The sequence below is a fragment of the Lathyrus oleraceus genome, chromosome 3, assembly GCF_024323335.1.
Source record: "Lathyrus oleraceus cultivar Zhongwan6 chromosome 3, CAAS_Psat_ZW6_1.0, whole genome shotgun sequence".
Lineage (NCBI taxonomy): Eukaryota > Viridiplantae > Streptophyta > Magnoliopsida > Fabales > Fabaceae > Lathyrus > Lathyrus oleraceus.
Window position 1 is genome coordinate 164,007,718 of NC_066581.1, and position 23,206 is coordinate 164,030,923.

Here is a 23,206-nt window from a genome sequence, read left to right on the forward strand (position 1 = left end):
TAAAACCACAAATCCACCATGTGAGGAGAGCTTCAACATGCTAGTGAGAGGTTAACCCTATAATAAGCATGGAAGACTTATAGTCCATCACTAAGGATACAGGTGAGTACTATATCAACCTCTATGATAACTCAAACCTAATAGCTAATGTTTATGAAGAGCTTTAACAAAAATGGTCATTGGAACCACAAAACAATTGAGTGAGTTGTATTTACAAATGAAAAGTATTCACAAAATAAGGTCAAAGTTGACTTAAGATTCAATTCAAGATAAGTGTTATGAAAAGAATTTGAAAAAAATCAAAGGCATAATGCCTAGGTTTCTAGTTTTGAAAACAATGTTAATGTTTGCACAAAAGTTTGGCTTGGGTTAGAGTGGAGAGAAGAAGAGAAGGGCTAGATCCTACACATGCAAAGATGAGGGAAGAGAAATAAAACCACTTGGAGTTCTCTTCTTGAGATCATAAAGATGATCCAAGTTGCTCCTTTCCTTTGGAATTAGTAAGAAATAAGCAAATAACTCAAGCAATCAAGCAAATATCAACCAAGCTCCTAGGAATCTTCCAATTGGCTTTTGTATGTCTTATCTTGGATGTCCATGATAATGGTTCTTCTAATTGGCTCAAATTTAGGATCCCTATCACACAAGAACACACAAATCAAAAAGTTCCACAATGCAAATAAAAGAATGGACAAGAGTGAGTTTAGAATTAGTGTCCTTTTAATGTCATCTTAAAGATTAAGCATTCTAAAGGCATGAGGCCTAGTTGCTCTTTGAAAATTTTAGCATTCTAAAGTCATGAGGCCTAGTTGCTCTTCAAACTCCATTAGCATAGGTAAGGTCCTAAATCTAAGTCCTTTCTCCATTTGCATTGGGTTCACACAAACAAAACAAAACAAGCACAAGGCAATAGTATATACACAATAATGTGCTCAAGTGAGCAAAAGGCAAATTGTATAAACATAAACATGAGCTCAAGTGAGCAAAGGGCAAAGACAAATGAATTAATGAGCAAGAAATTAAATTGCATTAAAGTAAATTGCAAGAATTAAATGCTTGAATTAAAAGTTAGTCATTAGTAGTTAGTGTTAGTGTGCCATAAGGCAATTTAGCGTTATGTTAAGCAATCGTAAGTGGACTAATGTAGTAGTCACACCTATCTGAGGCCGGTCAATAAAAGTATAGGCAACAAACACAAGTTAGAGACCATGACTAGTAAGCCAAGCTCCTACAACTTGCCATGCCAAAAGAAAAGAAGAATGATCTTGTATGGATTTAGGTTTTTTGCTTGACCAAGAAGCAACCTATCTCTAATGCAAAGCAATTCACTTGATCTTTGATCAAGATGAATTTGATTTGGATCAAAGAAGGTTAAGCCCCTCATATGTCAAGGCTAACCACCAATCATTAACTCATTGATCAAAAAAGAAAAAAGAAGAAGAAGAAGAAGAAGAAATGGAACGTACATAATTCAAATGACATAACCAACACACATTGATCAAACATGAATAGAATCAACATCAATCAATGGTAAACAGAGGTGAGATGAAGTTTAGAAGTCAAGAAACAATAAAAATATTTTTGGTATTTTTGGAATTAAAATAATACTTGAATTAAAATAAACAAATAAATGTCAAACTTCAAATCCAATTCAAATCAACTTGGAAAAGTCCAATTGGATCATCATAAGTTCAACATGGTCAAACAAGGTTTGACAAAAAATTTCATCATTTTTTGAAAACAGAAACTAATTTTAAACAATTAAAAATGAAGAAAAATAACATAATTGAACTAAAATCTCAAATCAATTAAGAAGTTTATGAGAATATTTTTCATAGATTCATCATCATTCAAAGATGTTAAGAAAATATTTTTGACATTTTTGAATATTGGAAAGCATTTTAAATGAATTAAAAACAATCAGAAAGTAAATAATTCACAAAAAATATTAAATGGAATCACAAAAATAATTAAAAATCATTTTTAGAAACTAGAATTTAAGAGAAATTTTTTGCAATTGGTCCCATATTTTTGTGATTCCAAATAAAGAAGTTATGAATTTTTGAAAATAATTGGAATAAAATAAATAAAATGGAATTTCAGAAATTGCAAAAATCAGGGAGCGTTTGATCTTGGTACATTAAATGACGTCACTAATCAGATGGCAGAGTAGCGCGCGCTCATGGTAGGGCTTGGTCAAACGCGTAACAGAAAGCATTTAATAAAGTCAATTAAACCTAAGGTCCAGATTAGATCATAAGCAACAGATCCAATGGCCATGAACTCGTCCACGTGGGGACGGTGGTGGAAACCACCGTCTTCTCCGGCGAGACTCACAGTTCCGGCCAAAATTTTCAGGTTTCAAAACCTTCACCAAAATGCACGATCTATACATCAATGGAAAGTTGGGGTGATGTACATCACCCCTGTACCCTTGGTTTCCACTCAAGATCTCTATAGAGAGAGAAATCTGAGATGGAAATTTGTCGTGTTCAAACTGAAGTTGCTCAATTCATGAAATTAAATACACAAATCAATTGCCTCTCACATGAGGACTTTAGAGGTACCAAGCAATGCAAGAAATGATCAATATCCAAGGAGTTTCGAATGAAAACAGTTGGAGGGAAAACCTTTGAAGAGCAGCTTTACAATGCCTGATCTACTCCAATTCTTTGATGCAGTTTGGTCTTGAGGTAGCAAGGAAGCAAGGTTCAGGAATTGAAGTTCAAAGATCAACCAATGAAGTTGAAAATTGAACTTGAAAATTGAAAGAAAAACTCAGAATTCCTTTTAATGGAGGTTGGGATTTCACTTGTGCAGAACTTCAGGCACCTTTAGGTTGGTTTTTGAAGTGAATGCAACCTTCTATTTATAGGCAAGGATGATGCAAACCATGAAGAAACTCGTGTGCATGTGAAGTTGGGTCCTCCATGCATGGGCCTGTACAGGTGCACGGGAGGCCCAAATGCAATGCCAAATGCAAGCTGAGATGCAAGTGAGATGGTTTGGACGTGCAGATTTCATGATATTAGCTTGTGCACAAAGATTCAACATGGTTTCCATAAATGATCATAAAACTTCAACTCTTCGAAAATGCCATTTAAAAAATTGAAACATATGCATGTGGATAATGGTTGGAAAGGTCTTGACATAAATAACAAATGTTATGTTGAACAAAAATCCATTTGGAATTGGGAAAATATCGAAAACTGGTCATGAAGTTCAAGGTGCAAAACATGTATATGGAAATTTTGCCAAAATGGACCAACTTCAATCCCTTCTGTTTCAATGATGCAAGCCTCAAATGAGAAAACCGTAAACATAAAAGTTGTATATATTTTCAAGACAATCAATTTCGACTTAAATGTTGCATCATTTTGATTTTTGATGAGAAAGTTATGGGCGCTTGAAGTTGGACTTTTTCATTTTTCAAGGACTTTGGTCCAAAGTGACCTATAATGTTTTACATTATCACATGTGTTTATTTTAGGATTATGAAATTTTGTCCAACATAAAAATTGAATTAGACATCTTAAAATTTCCAATGCATTTGGTCCCACCTAAAAATAATGAAAAATGAAGGAGTTAGGTCTTTGGGAAGTTGACCCAAAATTAGGGTTTCAGTCAAAATGACCTATAATGTTTTGAAATAAATGATGACCTTCCAAGCTTCAAATCAATTTTTGATGAAAATAAAAGTTGTTCATATGGTTCTTAAGAACATTTTTTCTCTTGGGGTAATCTTCATTTGACAAACACATCAAAAGTCAGGTCTCAGTGGATTTCGAAATAGTCAAATGAATTGGTTGATCAACTTCTCAAAGCCAAACTTCAAATCTTGATGAATGAATGATTTAGGACACTCACATAGGCACATATATGCATAAAATTATGAATGAAAGAACTTCACTTGATTTTATTTGATCATGGGTTGAGGTTGCTTCATGAGCAAGGCAAAGTCAATGCACAGCTGAATTAGGGGGGCCTCCTAGGAGCCTTGGATCACATGATTGCTCAAGCTTAAAAAAAACAAGTTAGTGACATATTTTTGTGCTTTTGGTGAGTAAACAAAATAGGAAAAGAAATAATATACAATTCAAGCATGCTTGGTGGTCTCAAACCAACTCACACAAGTCCCAACCCTAGGGTAAAGGAGCTAAGATGCTATGATCCTTGAGGCAAATGCAAATGAGCAATGATATGATGCCATGAGGGATATTAGGGTCAAAATTAGGGTCTTACATATAGTAACACTAGTTATTTTTATTGCTATACACACTCATTTCTTCTCGTATATTTGCAGGGACGACAATATTGAGAAAAATGCTTGAATCGGAAAGAATGTTACCATAAAAAACTCTCAAAGATATGCTTTTAAGACTAATTTACATTAAAATACTACCCTTGCCATATAAGCATTAAACTATCATTCAATTTTCTATATAAGATAACAAATAAACCAAAAGTAATCCAAAAAAATCAAATCTAGACCCCTTAAAACATGTAGTAAATTTGCTAAGTGTATTATCTGCAGGGAGTACAAGATGCTAATTAATGTTTTAAAAATTGAGAAACCTTATTTAGATATACATTTTTTATTGTGTAGGGATATTTTCTATGTACTTTTGAAATGTGTGCTAAGTATTGCACTTAATTGAAAGACGTCTTAGTCGGTTGATGAAAGTGATTGCTTATAAACTTTTTTTAAGTTTTGATTTTAAAATTCAAACATGAGATTCTTTTTAATGTAAAACAAAACAATAGCTCACCAATCTAAACTAAAGAGCTATAGTATAAATATGGTTCAATCAATATATTTTCATAAGCAAAAGAGTCGTGTTATTTAAAACAATGTATCAACCTTATCCACCATAATAACTTTCACGTGACAATATATTATATATGATTTTGCACACAAAAAAACATTAAATCAATAAAGTATAACAAAAAATATAGTGAACAATCCAATACCATAAAATTTTATTGGTCATACTATCCAATACACAATTATGTAATGTTAGGTTTTATAAATTTAACTAAATTTAAATAAATTTAAAATTTGAATTAATTTTGCAAGAGGCATCAATAGTCGGCGTACCCATCTTTTTACTGAATACAAAATTAAGAACTCTCTGACAAATAAATATTACATATTTTAACAAAACAATTTTTTTTTACTTCACGGTATATATTTGATCATAAGATGCATCGTGACTACATGCAATTTCTAATATTCATCTGGGTGATCTGTTAAGCGATTGCGGCATTCATTAGGAAGACCACGAGCAAAACGTATAAAATCACGACAATAGTCATAAACAATCAATTTCGAATGAATCTCTTTGAGCTTCTTCCTTGTTTCACCACTAAGACATTTATCTTCTCCGCCATTGAAACCTAAGCAATTATTTGATGGACTAGGCATGCACGCATTAGCACTGAAGTTTCTAAATCCAGCTGTGAATGGAGACTTTGACCAATCAATTTTCACTTGTCCCCCTCTTGTTGCCCATGAATCTCCATTCCATAGTGTTGTGTATAATTTCATTGGTTGCCTTGTTGGGAATGGAACACCAATGTTTTGTCTATTATGCATCACTCTTATGGGTATGTTATCCACCAATATTCTGCATAGATGCCAAACACATGATATAGTTATATGTATATATACATTGTTTGTTCCATATATTGAATTATATTTTTTTCATTGTTTTAGAAAGAATTTTTGTTATGGGGATCAAGATCTTGTCACTTAGATCAAGGGACATAGATTAATGATAATGATAGAATCATGTAATCTTAGGATTTGGATTATGTGCGATTTGATTGTACGCAATCATCAATTTTGGTCAATTTGTTGAGGTTCTAATTCACATTGAATTTCTAATAGGTATTATTGATTTTTAATGTTTTAAAATCTAGTATAATTTAATCTTGATTTTTGTGATATGTATTAACTCGGGTATTAGGTCTAGTAGAAATTAAGGTTAGACGGTGATTCAAAATTTGAATTCAACTGTGAGAGGCGCCACATTTAGTGGATGACATGTCTCGAATAAAATTATGTACCTTTAATGAAGGGAAATGTGAAACACCAAATAAAAAATATTTCTAATAAAGTTTATGAAAATTTCATTAAACAATGAAAAACGTACATTATGCGCTGAGGATTCCAATCAATAGAATAAGTGTGAAAGGCGTTTGTGGGATCAAACTAAAGATAGAATTGTACCTCATGACCTCCATCACCATTGGCATAAAAATTGGTTGAGAGAATATATGGATCACCAGACAAGTTACCCAAAAATTCCTTATCAATCTCATCATGGTGTGGTCCTTGAGAACTTAGCTGCATATATGCATATATGCGAAATTAAATAGCCATACAATAAGTAAAAGTTTCTTATATTATGCAATGTGTTATGTGTGTGCGCAACCATAATAGTAATAACTTGTTTTCCATATCTATAAGTTTTGCCATAATATATCGATTTGAATTGGCTAATGTCATAAATCTTACACATTCAAGTGGCTAGCTCATCGATGACAAGTTGAATCAAGATCAAACAATATATATTTCAAACTCGATATTTTTAGAGTTTAAAATATCCAAATCTACTTGATTCATGCATTGTTTGATCTCGATCTAAGCGTCACCGATGTGCCAATTGTGTGAATTTTTAATTATAGGAAGTTGTAATATGCAATATAATGATTTTATAAGTCTCTTTAAAACATCACAAACGTAATTTCGCCACATCAATCACATTTACCGAAATATTAAGATTTGAAATATATATGTAATTGTCATTTAAAACTATAACAAATGTGAATTAAGAGTTTGCATATATTAGTGTAGTTTTGTAACAAAGTACATACATAATATGCAGTGACAGTGCCTGCAGAGTTTCCTGGCACAAGTTTGATTTGCATATCAAATCTTCCAAACAAATATTCATTCTGGATACCAATGCCAGAGCCAGAATATTTATCCATTGTAAGTGTCATACAATTGCCACCATCTTGTATGTTAGCCCTTTTATCTCCAAATAGAATGGTAAAATCAGTGTTGAAATTTCCTCCAAATGCAATTGTACTAAAGGTTAAGCATAAGCAAACTAAGAGAAACACAGAGTTATTAGCATATGAAGAAACCATAATTAACTAATGTTTCACTTTGTGTAAATTGATAAATTAAAATTTTGAAAAGGGTTATTTAAATTGAAGTTTGTGTCATATTTTGTGTAAAACGCAACGGATTTAGATCAATTTAGTTGTCTAAAGCTCAATGTTACAATGACAACTCACAAGTCACTGTTATTGTTGAAAGTTACACCTCAATTTTATTAACAAAATTTTTTTATGGCAAAAATATTTGTTCCTTTTAAGCCTTGTTTGAATGCTTAATGTTGAAAAGTTGGATTCAAGTCAAAAGCCCAAAATAGGGAAATATTATACTTGAGAGATAAATATCATGGAAGGGGTTCTTAGCACATTAAAATAACATGGAAGGGAAATATTAACACATTAAAATAAAATAAAAGTACATGTTGAGAAATCGTTCTCCAAAAGTTATCTTTTTACTTATATGATTAAGTAAAATTTATGTTTAGCTACCACAATAAAATATAGTTAGTTATTATTTAAATAAGTTTACTTGTATAAAATTAGGAGAAATATAATAATAAAAAGATGATTACATGTTTTATACATTTATTTTGTCTTATTTTGACACTTATGACATCCTAAATATTTTACAGAGATATTTAGTTTTTTTTGAAAATATATACAAAGTCAATTATTGATGAAATTTAAGTCTTTTTTTATAAGAATGAATTTAAATCTTTAAAGTGTTGTAGATTTAAAAAAATATATTTATTGATCAGATATTATTAATTTTTATCTTTTGTGTTACTTTAATTTATATTTTATATAAGTAAAATATCGTAATTTATTTTGTTGATATAATATATTTTGGGTTAAATATATTTTAGGTCCTCTTAAAATATTTACTTTCATTTTTAGTCTCTCTATATATTTTCTCTTTTCAGTTTTAGTATATTCTTTTTTATAACAGTTCGTATTGCATGTTCCAACTGACTTCTTTTGAAGACCTGTCATTAATAAGATCTTAAAATATCATTAGCTTAAAAATTAACTATTTAATCTTTAATTTTTATTAGTTTACATCTAACTTCAGCTCATTCACAAATTACTTTATCATGAGGCATCAAAATGTTAAATTGAGTGTTACCTAAAAAACTACTATTCGTCAAAGCACAATTAACATCAAATCTAGAAATTAATTATTGTAACGATTCAACCACATCACAACGTTCACAAAAAAAAAGAGAATCTAAATTAATAGTCTCACTGACCAAAAAATGGTATATCTTCAAAATAGACATAGTGTTGCGAATAGATCAAAAATATTACATTACGAGGAAATTTTTTGTGCAAAATATATAACATTATCTTTATACTCGTAATTTCTAGATAAATGATTTGAAATAGTTAACATTCCTCAAAAATACCGACAAATTAATCAATATTATCTTTTTCTGTTTTTTAGGCCTAAAATTCCATTATTTTATAGAGGATCACTACGCCAAAAAGGTTTTTTAACAGCGCATCTTAGACAGCGCTTTTAAAAGAAAGCGCTGTCTAAGGTTAAAATAAAAATAAAATACGGAAAATGTTCTAAAAAAATAATGAAAGCGCTGTCTAAGGGGGGCTCTTAGACAGCGCTTTTAGAAAGCGTTGTCTAAGACCCCCCCTTAGAGAGCGCTTTTAGAAAGCGCTTTTAAATATAGACCTTAGTCAGCGCTTTTGAGAAAGCGCTGTTTAAAGTCTTTCAATTAAAAAAAAAATTAAAACCAAAAGCGCTGTCTAAGGTGGGGGTTTAGAAAGCGCTTTTGGAAAGCGCTGTCTAAGGCATATCTTAGAAAGCGCTTTCCACAAAAGCGTTGTCTAAGGTCTAATTAAAATTAAATTTCAGACTTCTATTTTCGTTCTCAGTTCTTTTTGTTTTCCCTCCAGAGAACCCACACACAAGCCGATTCGCCGTCATCCAGCTCTGCCAAAATCAGCAGCATCGCTGCATCTTTCTCGTTCTCTCTCCCTCTTCCTTTAGCTTCCTGTGTCAGGTAAACCTCATACACTCTCTTTCATTTTTTTAATTTCTATTCATTTCTGAATTCCTGTTATCGTAACTCTTTTTATTTTTTATGGTCTATGGACAGTTATAGATTCCATTATTGTTTGTGTTTTGTTATTTTGTTGGTAAAAAAAAAATCATTTTTAGGGTTTTGGTTAAATCCAAAATTGTGGGTATTGCATGGGGATTACAGATTTTTCACGTGCATCTGATTGTTCTGCTTGAATTGTTTCTCTTGATAGTGTTTCATGTGGTTTTGATGTTTCTTGAGTTAGCTATTCTTTTGGTATATGCTTTGATTTTGCAAACAAGGTGTTTGTTGAAATGTCACAATGAGTTTGGTTGTCTTGGTTTTTAGCTGAACATGTTTCTAATGATATTAACATACTTGCAAGTTGATATTATTTGTTGAGAATTCATGATTTCTTGTTACGATGAGTAAAAGTTCATATGAATAAGTTTGCCTTTAAGGTGGTTCAAGGATTGAGTTTGGTTGTCGTTTTCTGGTTTGGCTTGAGTTTTTATACTGTTCACACCGTTTACGTTCATCAAGTTGTGTTTTACTGCTACTGCGTTTTGGCAGCTGGGGGTTGTCGTTTTCACTTGCAACTGGTTTTTGACTTTTGTGCTGTTTTTCAGCTGTGGCTTTTATGCAGCTTTTCAAATTGCTTTTTACATTGCACTCAGTTTCCTCAATTGGATATGTCAATGGATCTAAATGGACATTGGTTATTTGAAATCAGAATGGATTTGGAATGCTTTTTTGGTTATAGTTATGTATTTTCGTCTGGATTAATTGTTTACTTTAATAAGTAGGAAAACCATGGATAAAACATGGATCTGTGCCGATCGAATGACCAAAGAGTACGAGAGTGGGGTTTTGGAATTCGTTAAGTATGTTGTTCAACACGCTGAAAACCCCAGACGAATGCATTGTCCTTGCTTGCGTTGTTGTTATATTGGTAAGGTTGACGCACATGGATTGAAATCGCAATTACTGAGGCATGGAATTGATCAAAGTTATCAGTGTTGGATATTTCATGGTGAGAAAATTAACGAGAATGTTGAATCGAGTGGAAAAAGTAATACGACCTATGCTTCATACGACAAAGACACAGAAACATACGATTGTGATCGAGTTGAAGAGATTGTAGAAGCACTGGAAGAAGATCTTCATGATTGTCCTGAAATGTTTGAGAGGATGGTAAGCGATGCAGAGAAACCGTTGTACAAAGGTTGCACTAAATTCTCAAGACTTTCTGCGGTATTAAAGTTGTACAACTTAAAGGCGGGCAATGGATGGTCGGATAAAAGTTTCACAGAGTTGTTGGCCCTTATGAGAGAAATGCTACCGGATGATAATGTTCTTCCTAATCGCCCTATGAGGCAAAAAAATGTTGTGCTCTATTGGCATGAGCTATGATAAGATACATGCTTGTCCTAACGATTGCATTTTGTTTCGTAACGAATATGCAATGTTAACTGAGTTCCCTAAATGTGGTTTGTCTCGATATAAGAAAAGATTATCTCCCGCAAAAGTCTTATGGTATTTTCCGATAATTCCGAGATTTAGGCGCATGTTTCATAGTGAAACCGATGCAAGACATCTTACTTGGCATGCAGATGAAAGAATTATTGATGGAAAGTATCGGCATCCGGCTGATTCACCACAGTGGTCGAAGATTGATAATGATTATCCTGAGTTTGGATCAGAAGCATGAAACCTTCGATTGGCATTATCTACTGATGGAATGAACCCACATGGTCTTCAAAGTATCTCACATACCACATGGCCTGTGATTCTTATGATTTATAACCTACCTCTGTGGCTATGTATGAAGCGTAAGTACATGATGTTATCTATGTTAATCTCTGGGCCTAAACAACCAGGGAATAACATAGACGTATACTTGACACCTCTGATCGAAGATTTAAAGATTTTGTGGGAGAACGGTGTGGAGGTTTATGATGGATATAGGAAAGAAAGTTTCAATTTGAGGGCGATGTTGTTTGGCACAATTAATGCTTTTCCAGCATACGGGAATCTATCTGGGTATAGCATTAAAGGTCAACGTGCGTGTCCTGTTTGTGAAGACGGAACCGATACGATTCGATTGGAACTTTGCCAGAAGAATGTGTTTCTCGGTCATCGTAGATTCTTACATTCTAAACATCACTACCGTGGGTGGAGAAAAGCATTCAATGGAGACACCGAACATCGTAGAGCTCCACCCGCATTGTCAGGTGAACAAGTTTTTGAAAAGGTGAAAGATGTGCGTACTGAGTTTGGCAAGCCTTTTGCACATAAGATTGTGAAAGGTGGGTGGAAGAAAAGGTCGATATTTTTTGAATTTCCATATTGGAAGTCTTTGTACGTGAGACATTTTCTCGATGTTATGCATATTGAAAAAAACGTATTTGAAAGTGTTATCGGTACATTACTCAATATAAAAGGCAAGTCTAAGGATGACCTTAAAGCAAGGGAGGACATGTTAAAAATGGGAATGAGAACTGAATTAGCACCCGTGAAGAAAGGAAGACGAACATATCTACCACCTGCTGCTTTTACTTTATCTAGAAAGGAGAAAAAAAATTGTGTAAGTCTCTGAGTGAAGTTAAGGTTCCAGAAGGATACTCATCTGATATCAGAAGACTTGTTTCTATGAAAGACCTTAAGTTGAAGAATTTGAAGACACATGATTGCCATGTTATAATGGAACATTTTCTACCGATAGGTATACGTTCTATTTTGCCAGAAAAAGTAAGAAGTGCCATAACTAAATTGTGTTTTTTCTTTAGGTCAATTTGTAGTAAGGTGATCGATCCCGAGATCTTACCAACACTACAAAAAGAGATTGTAATTACCTTGTGTGAGCTTGAAATGTATTTTCCTCCGTCTTTTTTTGACATAATGGTTCATTTAGTTGTTCATCTTGTGAAAGAGACACAGTTGTGTGGACCAGCTTATATGAGATGGATGTACCCTGCTGAACGGTATATGAAAATATTAAAAGGGTACGTGAAATCCCGAAGTCGACCAGAGGGTTGTATTGTTGAACGATACATTGTTGAAGAAGCTGTTGAGTTTTGTACTGAATATTTGTCTAACGTTCAATCGATTGGACTCCCCAGAGCTCAGATTTTCGACAAAATGGAAGGTAAAAAATTAATTGGGAATAAAATTGTGACAATATCAAGGGATGAATGGGATCAAGTTCATTTGTATGTTCTGCACAATAATAATGAGGTTGAGCCATATGTTGAAATGCACAAGGATGTACTCCGAAGGTTAAATCCGAACAGAAATGAAAATTGGATAGTTATAGAGCACAATCAAAGTTTCATACAATGGTTGAAGGATCATATTTATTTGAAGCGCTCTTCAGATCCTTCTTCGGTAACAGAAATGTTGAGATGTTTGGCATATGGTCCAAGTTTGCATGTGTTTTCTCATAGCGCATATTCAATTAATGGATACACATTTTATACCAAAGAACAAGATGATAAGAGTACTATGCAAAATAGTGGTGTCACCGTGCTAGCTGAAGCAATGCATATATCAAGTATGAAGGACTTAAACCCCAAATATGAAAATTTGTCATATTTTGGAGTTATTGAGCACATTTGGGTGTTTGATTACGAGAAGTTTCAGATTCCCATCTTTGGTTGCAAGTGGGTGAATAGTAGTGGCATATGAATGGATAAGTCTGGATTTTTGCAAGTTGATCTTACTAGGGTGGGGTACAAAGATGAACCTTTTATTCTAGCATCTCAAGCTAAACAAGTGTTCTATGTGAATGACCCGAAGAGTACAAAATGGTCTATAGTGCTTTTCTCTAACAAAGTGACTGATGATAGCGGTGTCGATCAATGTGATATTGATGTTGAGAATGAGTCATGCATTAGACGGAATGAGTTGAATAGAAATGATGAAGTTGAGGATCTTATACCGGATGAGTCATATATAAGAAACGATCATAATGAGGGAATTTGGATCAATTCATCCGTACGCATTGCTAAGAAACAAGTGATTAATATTCCAACAAAGAAAAGAAAGAGATGTTAGTGACTTAGGTAAATTATCCATGGTTTCTTTATTTATTTTTTTTCAATTGTTTTGATTATAAGTTATATGTGATAATGCATGATTTCATTATATTTTTGTTTTCAATTGCTTTGATTATAAGTTATATCTGATAATGCATGATTTCTTTATTTTTTTGTTTTCAATTGCTTTGATTATAAGTTATATCTGATAATGCATGATTTCGTTATATATTTGTTTTCAATTGCTTTGATTATAAGTTATATCTGATAATGCATGATTTCTTTATTTTTTTGTTTTCAATTGCTTTGATTATAAGTTATATCTGATAATGCATGATTTCGTTATATATTTGTTTTCAATTGCTTTGATTATAAGTTATATCTGATAATGCATGATTTCTTTATTTTTTTGTTTTCAATTGCTTTGATTATAAGTTATATTTGATATTTGATGGTTTCCTTGGTTTATTACAGGTTAGACATGGCTGATGACCAACATGAGGAAGTTAGTAAAAAAGTATCCGCGGAAGAAGAAATTCGAAGAGGCATCACAGTAATGAGAAGGGTGGTCCAAGGAAGATCTCGAGGCATCATACTAGATGTCTATTGGAACAACCAGGGACAGCTTATAGAACCTAATGGGCATACCTTAACTAGTTTTATCGGTGCACTAGTAAGGAATGAAATTCCCATTACATGTGATGATTGGAGAAACAAAGAGCTGAATGAGTCCAAAGAAAAAATTTGGAGTGAGATAAAGGTACAATCATTTGGCCCTTAATTATACGGTATCAATTATGTTTTTTCAATTACCGATACTAACTATCAATCTGTATGTTTTTCTTATCGATGTTTTAACATCGAAGAAGAAAGAAGAGGTTTTTGTATGAAATTGGCCGGAAAGCTTCTAAGAGGGTTTCGGACATTTTTATCATCCAAGTTCCTTAAGGATGCGGATGGTAATTTTGTGGATGCGGAGCTTCCTAAAAAATATGAAAGTTTGATATCGGCTGAAGAATGGGAAGCTTTCAAATCCAAAAGACAAGACCCGGTTTTTCAAAGAATAAGTGCTACAAATCGGGAAAGAGCATCAAGTCCCGCATATCCGTACCGAAAAGGACGTGTCGGATATGGACGCTTAGAACAATCCATGGTAAGTATTTATAAATTGCGATAACAAATTTGTTCATCATATATTAGTTTATCTGATCAAATTGTATGACTTAATGTGTAGCTGCAGAAGGAGGAAAGTTCAGAAACATCTCTTCCTGCACATGTTTTGTGGAAGGAAGCCCGTGTGGGCAAATCTGGAGTTCCTCAAGAAGAAGTTTTACACGTATACCAGAAATGTGTAAGTATAACATTTTTTCATTAATTGAATAACATTTTTATACACAAATATTTGACAAGTATACGGTATTCATCTGATTTTTCAAGAGGAGCTATCTCAGTCTTTATCTCCCGATGATACTAAGGGCATACTTAGTCGGGCATTAGATGTCCCTGAGTATTATGGTCGGGTGAGGGGTAAGGGATTTGGAGTCACTCCGACCTCCCTGAGTATTAAAAAAGGAAAGGCTCCTAGTAATCGGGAGCTTCATGCAAGATTGGAAGCCATGCAAGCTGAGCTTGATGCATTGAGGAGAGAAAGAGAGGCTAGCGCCTCAACAGTATACAGAGATGCTTCGGACAAAGACAGTATCAACTGTACCTTTCAGCCGAACATTCTAGAGGTAATTACATATAATTGTCTTAAATTGAACTATTTATGCAAGATTGGAAGCCATGCAAGCTGAGCTTGATGCATTAAGGAGAGAAAGAGAGGCTAGCGCCTCAACAGTATACAGAGATGCTTCGGACAAAGACAGTATCAACTGTACCTTTCAGCCGAACATTCTAGAGGTAATTACATATAATTGTCTTAAATTGAACTATTTGCTTAAATTATGTATTTGACATATATACACATTAACGATTTCTTGTTATTATTGGTTTTAGGGCATTTCCCATTGTCAGCTGTATTTGTCGTCACCATACTATCAGATGGTTGGCAAGGGAAAAGTGCATAACGTTAGCGGAGTATTACTCCACACTAGAGAGCTCCCTGCTGGATGTTTGAAGGTATCAGTTGATATTGTAGTTGAGCCGAATGCAGCATTACCATATCCTAGCGATGATTCGGATGCAACAACGGTGCACGAAGCAGTAGGTTCGTTTGTTGCATGGCCGACAAACCTCATATGCGTAGGATATGAGGTATGCTTAAAACTTATGTTAACTTTAATGTGTATATTCAAAGTTTAAAATTTATGCTTAAAATTTTACTTACATATTTTCCTTGGTTATGTTAAATAGACTCCCACAAAATCCAAATCAAAAGATAATGCGATTCCACGGCATACCGAGTCCACGGTTTCAAGAAAAGAGGTAATATACAATTATATGACATATATTCATGGAAGTTGTTACATTCTTAATTTGATCTAACTATTTATATGACATGTAGCTTCAAGAAAATGAGGTTAGCAATGCCTCCGCACAACAAAAAAAGGAGGTTAGCAACGCCTCCGCACGGGTAAAAAGTTCTGGTGCTAAGAAGACCGTAGCTAGGAAAAAAACTACCACCAAGTATAGGTCGTGCCTCAGGACATTTCTAGAGATGACCGATATACCGACCGGAGGTGTTCGGACCCTACATATGGAGGTAGGGATTTTCGGCTTTGATTACGACCAAATGATTTGTAATGAAGACTTCATGCAAGTTTTTAGTCATGAAGAAATCGGCGTCAACGTTGTCAATACATATATTAGGTAAATCCGGTCTACTTTGTTTTATTAATTAAACAACTTATGTTAATGATGTTTACTTTATGTTAATCCGGTTTACTTTATGTTTCAAAAGAGGTGTTAATGATGTTTTTATATTAGGTTTTTGTATGACAAATTGATGCGCCCCAATGGTTTGGACGTGTCATTCGGATTCTTAGCACCCGCGACCGTCAACTTAGTTTTAATCTTAAGTAGACCGGATACCGTGACGGAGTACGTTCTTCGGATCCTCATGGACAATAAAGATGCGGAGAAGTTGTTTTTTATACCGTTTAATACCGGGTTAGCATTTCATTCTAAATTCATCTATTATAATTATTTCCAAGTTACCATCTAACATTTGCCTAATCATTACAGTGGACATTGGTTGTTGCTCGCAATCAATCCTATCCGAGAAATTGTGTATTATCTTGACTCGTTAGGAAATGATTGGACAACATACCCGGATATGAAGGTCCTAATTGACACGTAAGTGAGAATGTTCAAAAATTTTCTTAGTTTATGTGAATTGTTCTAATTGCTTCATTTTTATTTTATTAGCGTCCTACAAGCTTTTCGGGCCCAACGAGATATCCAAATCTCAAGGAGGGGCGCCAACTCCATTACATGGATTAAAGTGGCGGTATATTTTTAATTACCACATTTTTTATTATATTAGTGATGACACTTGATAAAACTTAGGATTTATAATCCATATTTTTTTTTCATATGTAGTGTCCTCAACAACGTAATCAAATAGATTGCGGGTATTTCATGTTGAGGTTTATGCGAGATACTCTTGCTTTGGGCCGATTAAAGATTCCCACCGATGTATGTATTTCTAACTTATGAGTTATTTTTATATTTACACATATCTCATATAATTAAATAGTTGGAATTAATTCAAAATATGTTATATTATTATGTAGTACTTTGAGGAATTCAAGTGTGCATTTTATACAAAGGATCAAGTGGACGAAATCAAAGAGGAGTGGTGTCAATTCATGATAGAGCTCAATGTTTGTTCATAAATTTGTGTAATTAATGTGTACATTTGTAGTATATGTAATGACTTGTAAATGTGTACATAAATTTGTATATATTTTGATACATTTAAGGCAAAATTGGTTTGAATTGGTATATATATATATTTGTTAGCCAAAAATTGGTAGAAAAAAGGCCAAAATGGCATATATAAAATGTGATAATTGTCTGTCAAAATCTGGTTGAAAACAGGTAGAAATTCTGGTTTATAAACCTGGAAAAAATGTGGTTTAAAACAAAAGCTTCAAAAAATTTCGTATACCTTAGACAGCGCTTTTGTAAAAAGCGCTGTCTAAGGGGGGGATTAGAAAGCGATTTAGGCAAAAGCGTTGTCTAAGGGGGGGCTTAGACAGCGCTTTTTGAAAAGCGCTGTCTAAGGTATACCTAAAAAAATTAAAATAGGAGGGTCTTAGAAAGCGCTTTTGGCCAAAGCGCTGTCTAAGGGGGTGGGGCTTAGACAGCGCTTTTCAAAAGCGCTGTCTAAGGTATACCTAAAAAATTTAAAATAAGAGGGTCTTATAAAGCGCTTTTGGCCAAAGCGCTGTCTAAGGGGGGGGGGCTTAGACAGCGCTTTTAAGATTTAAAAAAGCGCTGTCTAAACCTTTAGCAGCGGAGGTTTTAAAGCGCTGTCTAAGGCTAAAAAAAGCGTTGTCTAAGGTCTTGTTTGTTGTAGTGGATAAAGAAAGTTCCATAATTAAAAATTAGAAAATATTGTTAATTTTTTTTTATGAATGATTCATGTCTTATCTAATTAGCATAGTTATCTAAATTAATATGGGGACACTTTCTCCCATAGTCTTTTATCTTAAATAGATTTGTCATTAGTTAAGAGAATGGTAAAATGACTCCCTCTCTCTGTTAAAAAAATAATTGTATTTAATTTTTGAAATTATCCATTTGAATGTAAAATTTAGCGGCAACAAAAAACTTGTTCTTTCAAAATATTTTCTCTAGTTTAACTAGTACTAGGTACATTAAAATTGCAAACAACTTTGTTCGAATTAAAACATCAAAATGTATTAAATCATTACGCATAAAGTACATCACAATAAATCCAACAAAAAATCAAATACATAATAAGTTTGACAATTCATAAACAGACTTAAATGGAAATTTTAGAGAAAAACTAATTGTTCAATTCTCAAGATCACTTGTCAGCCTTCCTACCCTTTATAACTTCCTTATCTGAAAACAAAATGTGAGGAGTGTGACAATTACTTTGTCTCGGCCAGTTCCTACTAACCTAAGACATAACGGGAACCTAATTTATAATTAGTTATCTTAATTTCCATTGATTTATTGATCTAAACATAATTCTTAGGCCCCCCTGAATGTCATAGCATAATAATGAATGTATCATTATTTCACACTATTATTGTCCTATTCATTTGAAATGATATACACTATGAGGTGAGTTGTCTCAGAGGTCTATTGTATTTGACTGATATAGGATGCAAATCAGTCTCCTTCCTAGCTTTCCTAGCTTAACATCGTCGTAAATGAATTCCAAAAGGTCTGTCGGAGACCTATGTAGCATAAGCTAAATAACATAATCAAAATGAGTATTTATTATGCACATAGATTAACACTTCATGATGGGGAATATCTCTTTGATCAACTGATATATTCTAAGAATCCATTAGATAAACTAATGATCCTCTAATCTTGAATCTTATAATTCCCTTGGCTGTAATCTTTTAAATATCTTTTGATCCTAGATTGAGGTTTTCCGATATCTAAGTGAGTTTGTGACCCCTTATCTATAAGACTTGATTAAATCATACAGATCAAAGAAGTATTAAAATCATGATTATTACATTGGTGGAGTTAATATATTATTGATTAAGTTTCTGCAAGTTTTAAGAACAAAAATTCTAAATATTTATCATCATGCACCCGTTCATCTTACCTATACACCGGTCCATTTATATTCTAGATAATATGCATTGGTTCATTAATTAATGAACTAGTTCACATTGCAGTCTCGAAAAATATGCACCGGTTCATTAGTTAATGAATTGGTTCATGTTCAGGTTTTTACAAACATGCACCAGTTCATTATTTAATGAAGTGGTTCATTATTGACAATTTTTCAAATATTGCAAGTCAGTGTGTAACATGCATCGGTTCATTAGTTAATACACCGATTCATTAGTTAATGCACCGGTTCATGTTACACATAAATCACTAATAACCAACCGAAATTGTGCATAAAAAATTTTCTTGATAACTATAACATTTTCAACCAAAAATTCTCTTTGAATACCCACAAAATATCACATGCAAGAATTCTAACCATTATAATGAGCATGGAGAAAGAGATTTGGCTAACTACACTACAAGAAAACTGTGCTCGAGGCACACGATATAGTCACATGAAATTCACGTCACTAAAAAAAGGCAGTTGTCACTTGAAAAACACGCCGCTATAGTTAGAAAATAATAAAAAAATTAAACTTTAGTTGGTGTAAACCTTTTAGTGGCGTACATAAAACGCCGCTAATAAAAAATTTAAAATTGTCACGCTGGCAGCTAGTGAGGAGATAATCACGTCACAAAATATTTCAAATTAGTGTCATTGAAATCACGTCATAAAATTATGACCATTCTGACACGTTGGCATCTAGTGATAAGATAATCATGTCGCAATGAATTTTGAATTGGTGACATGGGATTCACGATGCAACAACCAACAATCACTTTAATTGTGACGTGATATTCCCAATGCTGAAATGTTTATTTGTTAGACAGGTTGCAGCACCCCCACACTCCTCATGGACTCATTTTTTCTCTCCATATTTTTTGTTCTTCCCTCTCTGTTTCGTCTTCCTCCCAACCCTTTTCTCCTTTCATTTTCACAACTTCCTCATATTTTCATAACTTCCTCACCACTTTTGCAACAAGAATGTATGTTTTGTTTACTAATTCAGCTTAATTGTTAAATTTCGTGAATGTAATTTTTCTCTTTTTTCATCAAGACATAAAATCATCTAGATTCAAGATTTATTTGGGAAGTTCATCAAGCTAAATGCTTAAAATTTACTTCAAGTTCACTCAATACTCATTTTTGCACTGCGAAAAATACCCGAGTGTAAGGAAAGATCGAAATACATACAGAGTCGTCACTGGACTTTATTTATTCTAAAGGAAAGGGAACTCTCTCACTCTTATAGTAACACTAGTTATTGTTATTGCTATACACACTCATTTCTTCTCGTATATTTGCAGGGACGGTAATATTGACAAAAATGCTTGAATCGGAAAGAATGTTACCAAAAAAACTCTCAAAGTTATGCTTTTAAAACTAATTTACATTAAAATACTACCAATTTTCTATATAAGAGAACAAATAAACCAAAAGTAATCCAAAAAAATAAATCTAGACCCCTTAAAACATGTAGTAAATTTGCTAATTGTATTATCTGCAGGGAGTACAAGATGCTAATTAATGTTTTAAAAATTGAGAAACCTTATTTAAATATACATTTTTTATTGTGTAGGTATACTTTTTGTGTACTTTTGAAATGTGTGCTAAGTATTGAAAGTAAAAAGTATTAAATTTAGAGATAGAAACATACAGTATCATAAATAGTATTAATATTTTGAATATAGTTGTTAAAAATTGTCCTTGAAACTTAGAAGTATGTAGAATGGATTTTATCAAAATTCTCTTTTGGGTGGGAAATGTTTCATTGAATAGCTACACCACTAATGTTGTGATTTATTTTCTTCCAACTTTTTTGAAAGGTTTCATTGAACCTAATTCATCTATTCTAACTAAAGCATGTGAATGCCGGTAGAAGTAACCATATTTTTTTCCTTCTATTTTTATGGCATTGTATGCTTTGTGTATTGCATAGACTCTTAAAATTTTGCACTTAATTGAAAGACGTCTTAGTCGGTTGATGAAAAGGATTGCTTATAAACTTTTTTTAAGTTTTGATTTTCAAATTCAAACATGAGATTTTTTTTATGTAAAACAAAACAATAGCTCACCAATCTAAACTAAAGAGCTATAGTATAAATATGGTTCAATCAATGTATTTTCATAAGCAAAAGAGTTTAAATATAAGAGTAGTGTTATTTAAAACAATGTATCAACCTTATCAACCATAGTAAATTTCACGTGACAATATATTATATATGATTTTGCACACAAAAAAACATTAAATCAATAAAGTATAACAAAATATATAGTGAACAATCCAATACCATAAAATTTTATTGGTCATACTATCCAATACACAATTATGCAATGTTAGGTTTTATAAATTTAATTAAACTTAAATAAATTTGAATTTTGAATTAATTTCGCAAGAGGCATCAATAGTCGGCGTACCCATCTTTTTAATGAATACAAAATTAAGAACTCATCGACAAATAAATATTACATATTTTAACTTATCGAAAACAACAAAAATTTTACTTCACGGTATATATTTGATCATAATATGCATCGTGACTACATGCAATTTCTAATATTCATCTGGGTGATCTGTTAAGCGATTGCGGCATTCATTAGGCAGACCACGAGCAAAACGTATAAAATCACGACAATAGTCATAAACAATCAATTTTGAATAAATCTCTTTGAGCTTCTTCCTTGTTTCACCATTAAGACCTTTATCTTCTCCGCCATTGAAACCTAAGCAATTATTTGATGGACTAGGCATGCACGCATTAGCACTGAAGTTTCTAAATCCAGCCGTGAATGGAGACTTTGACCAATCAATTTTCACTTGTCCCCCTCTTGTTGCCCATGAATCTCCATTCCATAGTGTTGTGTATAATTTCATTGGTTGCCTTGTTGGGAATGGAACACCAATGTTTTGTCTATTATGTATCACTCTTATGGGTATGTTATCCACCAATATTCTGCATAGATGCCAAACACATGATATAGTTATATGTATATATACATTGTTTGTTCCATATATTGAATTATATTTTTTTCATTGTTTTAGAAAGAATTTTTGTTATGGGGATCAAGATATTGTCACTTAGATCAAGGGACATAGATTAATGATAATGATAGAATCATGTAATCTTAGGATTTGGATTATGTGCGATGTGATTGTACGCAATCATCAATTTTGGTCAATTTGTTGAGGTTCTAATTCACATTGAATTTCTAATAGGTTCTAATTCACATTTAGTGGATGACATGTCTCGAATAAAAATATGTACCGTTAATGAAGGGAAATGTGAAACACCCAATAAAAAATATTTCTAATAAAGTTTATGAAAATTTACTTAAACAATGACAAACTTACATTATGCGCTGAGGATTCCAATCAATAGAGTAAGTGTGAAAGTCGTTTGTGGGATCAAACCAAAGATAGAATTGTACCTCGTGACCTCCATCACCATTGGCATAAAAATTGGTTGAGAGAATATATGGATCACCAGACAAGTTACCCAAAAATTCCATATCAATCTCATCATGGTGTGGTCCTTGAGAACTTAGCTGCATATATGCATATATGCGAAATTAAATAGCCATACAATAAGTAAAAGTTTCTTATATTATGCAATGTGTTATGTGTGTGCGCAACCATAATAGTAATAACTTGTTTTCCACATCTATAAGTTTTGCCACAATATAACGATTTGAATTGGCTAATGTCATAAATCTTACACATTCAAGTGGCTAGCTCATCGATGACAAGTTGAATCAAGATCAAACAATATATATTTCAAACTCAATATTTTTAGAATTTAAAATATCCAAATCTACTTGATTCATGCATTGTTTATATCTTCAAAATAGACATAGTGTTACGAATAGATCAAAAACATTACATTACGAGGAAAATTTTCGTGCAAAATATATAACATTATCTTTATACTCGTAATTTCTAGATAAATGATTTGAAATAGTTAACAATCCTCAAAAATACCGACAAATTGATCAATATTATCTTTTTCTGTTTTTTAGGCCTAAAATTTCATTATTTTATAGAGGATAAAGAAAATTCCATAATTAAAAATTAAAAAATATTGTTAATTTTTTTATGAATGATTCATGTCTTATCTAATTAGCATAGTCATCAAAATTAATATGGGGATGCTTTCTCCCATAGTCTTTTATCTTAAATAGATTTGTCATTAGTTAAGAGAATGGTAAAATGACTCCCTCTCTCTGTAAAA

At 32.7% G+C, this 23,206-nt stretch overlaps 1 protein-coding gene and 1 pseudogene across 1 annotated transcript; both read right to left on the reverse strand.

Annotated features, from left to right (window-relative positions):
* Positions 1 to 5,227: 5,227 nt before the first annotated feature.
* LOC127130232 (xyloglucan endotransglucosylase protein 1-like) lies at positions 5,228 to 7,158 on the reverse strand (annotated as a pseudogene).
* A 14,368-nt stretch (positions 7,159 to 21,526) lies between these two features.
* On the reverse strand, positions 21,527 to 22,698 carry LOC127130233 (xyloglucan endotransglucosylase protein 1-like). The gene is made up of 3 exons (XM_051059279.1): positions 22,612 to 22,698; positions 22,330 to 22,523; positions 21,527 to 21,931 (listed from the first exon to the last, which is right to left on the reverse strand). Exons 1-3 carry the CDS (start codon positions 22,696 to 22,698, stop codon positions 21,532 to 21,534), a joined length of 681 nt encoding a protein of 226 aa, XP_050915236.1. The 3' UTR covers positions 21,527 to 21,531.
* Between the last annotated feature and the right edge of the window lie 508 nt (positions 22,699 to 23,206).

Bases quoted from the DNA above. Each gene is read 5' to 3' on its own strand.
- LOC127130233 (XM_051059279.1), bottom strand. From the start codon at position 22,698: ATGTGTAAGATTTATGACATTAGCCAATTCAAATCGTTATATTGTGGC. The intron at 22,524-22,611 runs GTTGCGCACACA...GCATATATGCAG, and splicing joins AACAAGTTATTACTATTATG to CTAAGTTCTCAAGGACCACA. The intron at 21,932-22,329 runs GTAAGTTTGTCA...GCATCTATGCAG, and splicing joins TGGAATCCTCAGCGCATAAT to AATATTGGTGGATAACATAC.